The sequence below is a fragment of the Rosa chinensis genome, chromosome 4 (assembly GCF_002994745.2).
Source record: "Rosa chinensis cultivar Old Blush chromosome 4, RchiOBHm-V2, whole genome shotgun sequence".
Lineage (NCBI taxonomy): Eukaryota > Viridiplantae > Streptophyta > Magnoliopsida > Rosales > Rosaceae > Rosa > Rosa chinensis.
Genome location: NC_037091.1, coordinates 45,202,705 through 45,206,651, shown reverse-complemented (window position 1 = coordinate 45,206,651; position 3,947 = coordinate 45,202,705). Strand labels below are relative to the sequence as shown.

The 3,947-nt window shown below is 41.5% G+C and overlaps 1 protein-coding gene across 1 annotated transcript; it reads right to left on the bottom strand.

Moving 5' to 3' along the window:
- Window positions 1–927: 927 nt before the first annotated feature.
- Window positions 928–2,777, bottom strand: LOC112200221 (S-adenosylmethionine decarboxylase proenzyme 4). Its single transcript, XM_024341245.2, has one exon. The coding sequence runs from the start codon at window positions 2,427–2,429 to the stop codon at window positions 1,401–1,403; it is 1,029 nt and encodes a 342-aa protein (XP_024197013.1). The 5' UTR covers window positions 2,430–2,777; the 3' UTR covers window positions 928–1,400.
- Between the last annotated feature and the right edge of the window lie 1,170 nt (window positions 2,778–3,947).

Below are 3,947 nucleotides of genomic sequence, written 5' to 3'. Positions count from 1 at the left end.
AGCTTCTCAAAATCAGCTTTAGTGAGAAGTTATTTGGACCAAAAACAGCTTTAGAAAATTTTACCAAACACCCTACTCTAGGCCCAAAAGCATAAGCATTCCCAAAAGCAGCTCAGGAATCAATCTGAAACTGGGTTTAAGGGTGTCTGAGTACCACTTTCAAGTTAATAATTATCACGTGCAAGTTATATATGTTTCATTTTTATTGTTCATATAAATCGTGAAGCCAAAAAGGAAAACAAAATCATACAAACCCTTTCATAATGAATAGTGACTGGGCTAGGAACTGTTGGATTGGATGACATCATTGTGAGGGGTGTCATGACTTCAATGCCACCATTGCGTAGGATCATCATGCAACAAGAATTAAATTGTTCATCAAAAAGTTCATCCAACCCCATGCATGCAAATTGATCCACTAAAATAAAAATATAAAAAACAAGCTTACGATATTCCGATGAAATTGACAAGTTTCTCGCCTATTAATATGTTTGTAATTAATTGAGGGTATCAAGGATGACACTAGATGAAATAATCTATTTTGATGAGAAATTTACTCCAGATTTTAGAACCAGCTAGTTTCAATTATGGTTGCATTTTAGGATTTTCTTGTAGGAGAAATGCACAAGTTATCGGCCCTTACCTCAATTTGTTTGAAACCTTTTACACGCGCATTTTCTTACTGTATCGCATAAGAAAAATGACAAAAAAAGGAAGAGGAAGAACAACGAAGAAGATAATTCTCGATCATTTAGTTGATTAATAATGAAAGTGCAAAATTATTGTCTTTGCTCGTCCCATCTATATCCGCCACAAGTGGAAACTAGTAGGATATCGATATTGCAAATTTTCTTAATTTGCTGAATTATGGGCATGATATAATTGAAAAGGAAAAAAGAAAATGGTGCAAAAACTAATATGAAATGTGTGATTTGTAGTCTAATTACAAACAAAAGATGAAAAACATGATAAGAGAGGAGACGATGGGAGCATTATGATGTAGTGGAAGAAAGATCAAAATAGAGAGAATTAACAGGAAAAAAAAAACCAATTTGAAGAAAGAAAATGAATAGAATTGAGATAGATAGATAGACCTAGAATAGAAACAAGTAAACCTCTCAACAAGAAACAATATCAGCATCACTTTTACACACCCCCACTACACAAACACCTCAAAATTCTCAGGCGTGACAAGCGTAAGTGGGGTGCACTATCATTTCCATTCGAATTTCATGCTCGCTCATACTCTCCCATCCATCCTTGCTTCCACATCATCATCTCTAATTTATCCCCCCACCTTTTTGCTTTCTACACCACATTGATCAACACCATCATCATCATCATCCTCGACCACCCTAAAGTTTTTCCCAGCTAATTCTAATAAAGAAACTCGATCATTCCTACTTATTCCGGTGAGTCGTGAACGTCTGGTACACCACGTTCCCGGCCGCCGGGAACTCATCCACGGCGCAACTTCGGCACTTCATTCCTAGCGGCTCCAGAGCCCCGGCGACGAGCGTCCACACCTCGTGGCTTGCGCACGTGGTGGATACCGACATGGTGGCCGGCCGGAACACCTTGAACACCCTCTTCAGCACCCGAACGACGTCGTCGCAGTCGTACACCGAACCCACGCACTCATAGCTCGCGTAACTAAACCCGTCCTCCGGAGTTACGTGAATGGTGGAGTGCCGATCGCCGTCGATACCATTCATGGAGTACCCGCACGGGTCGAAAGCAAAGTCGCAGATCAAAGCACCGGGAATGATTTCTCCAATTCCGGTGATCTCCGTCATCTCTTTTCCGGCGGTGTCACCGTTCTTTCCACTTCCCGGCCGCTGGAAAAAGCTCCGCGCCAGGTCACGGTCCAGCTCCGTCATGCATATTTCAATGGTGTACATTACGTCGCCGTTGAGGGGATACGACGTCGCTTCAGTTGAAGCAGAAAACACGTGCCACGAGTGTGATGGGGTTTTGGAGGGCATGACGGAGGCCTTCCGGTAGCAGAGGCTGTCAGGGAGGGAGTCTTCCAAGTAAACGACCTCGTTTTGGAAGCTGTCGTGGGGAAAAGGCTGTGCGGCGGGGAAGATAAAGTTACCCCTGGTGTAGCGACAGGAGGTGAGAGTGAGGCCCAGGCTCGACGCGTGGTGGAGCAGCGGCGCCACTGACTTCAGGAGCTGAGTGGTCCCACATGTTTTGATGATGATCTTGGTAGGGTAAACAAAGAGACTCGACTCCGACAACACGTAGGCGTCGAAGTAGTGATTCGCTACGGCGGAGACCACGGTGCACTGCACGGCCTGTAGGATTTGCTCGTCCAAGGTCTCGAAGTCGAGGAGTCTCAGGCCGAGCCCTACATTTTTAGGGTCGTCCCCGAAGAAGTGGAGCTCCAGACGCTTCTCGAAGCCTTCGAAACCAGAGAGTGCCATTGAAGAAAGGGACTGGGACAGTAAAACGGGAAAGAAACGAGTAGCGAGATGGGAGAATTTAGTGAGGGATTGTGAGGTGAGAGAGAGAGGTGGGGTGTGTGGGATTTATAGGTAGGTGGAGGGAGGGAGGGAGGAGTGAGAGAGTGAGTGAGAAGGAGAGAGAAGCATGCGGGTGAGGCAACCAAGAATCATGATTGCAGGCATTATGAAGAAGTGAGAATAAGGATGATGATATTGATATGCTTAGTGAATAGTGAGAGTTGCTTACAACGATTTTTTTTTTTTTTTTATTCTCTGCAAAATCTTTGAGCACAGGGATTTTTACAGAGAAACAGTGGCGGGTACAAGAAACGGAATTTATGCCCATGCGCAATACTAATTTAGTTTTTTTAATGCTCGGTCTTTTCTCAATTATATGATCTCAACAAGCACTTCTCCACTTAGTCCGATCTTCTCGTACATGTGGGATAACAAATCCAAAACAATGCATTATTGCCCCCAATTCTGTTTCTTGTTATTTTCAGAAATCAGCAGAAAACAGGGGAGGCCCTAAAAGGGTTCCTAGGGTTTACTGAATATGGTTTTCTTCAACATATTTTTGGTGTAGTGATTGTACTAATAGTAAGCATTAGGCAAATGAGTTGGCCTTATTAGTTTCATTTTCTTTTATATATCAAAGCGATATGCAACGATGATCAAAATTAAAACTTGAAACATCAAACGTATAGGTAATACTTTTGACCTTCAGAGCTACAAAACCCTACATATACGTTTTTTGTATTAACAAGTAGGTTGTGATTAGCCAGCAAATTGTGAATGTTGTGACAAGGACCAAAAACCCTTATGATGGCAAAGTTTTGATGAAGGTAATTATGTGTTGGCTGCCAAATTATGGGAAACTTGGGTTAAAATTGCTCAAGGAACTGTCATCAAATGGGCTATTCAAAGTCATTATACCTAAGTCGTAGCTTGTTAAATTACAGACATAATAATAAGCTACAAATAGATCTGTTCCTTTGCATGACAAGAATCATTAACATTGCTGCTAAGCTCAGTTTGCTGTTTATAGATTTTGCGTACAAGAAGGTATAAACAAATTCAGAAAAAGAAGGGGAAAGTCTCTGATATGAGCACTCCAAACATTTGAATGGCTGATAGGGAGACGTGGCAAAAGTATTCATGAATATTTTAGGTCATGATAATAATTTCGTTTTCACAAACCCAGAAAACAAAGAATCAGGCGTGGTTAATAAATAATGAGAATATCCTTGAATTAGGGGGAGACCCAGTACGTGAAAACGAAATCAAAACCCCATTCTCGCACATCATTTTTATTCTCCATGCAAATTCATGTACCTAGATAGGTGGCACGATCATTTTCTTTTGTATTTCTCACAGCACGCACACTTTTAAGTCTCCAAAAACATATACTGTAATCTATTAGCAATACTCTCAAGAGAAACTCAGAAAAGTCTTTATCAATGGTTCCCCAATTATTACAAAATTAGAACTAAACAA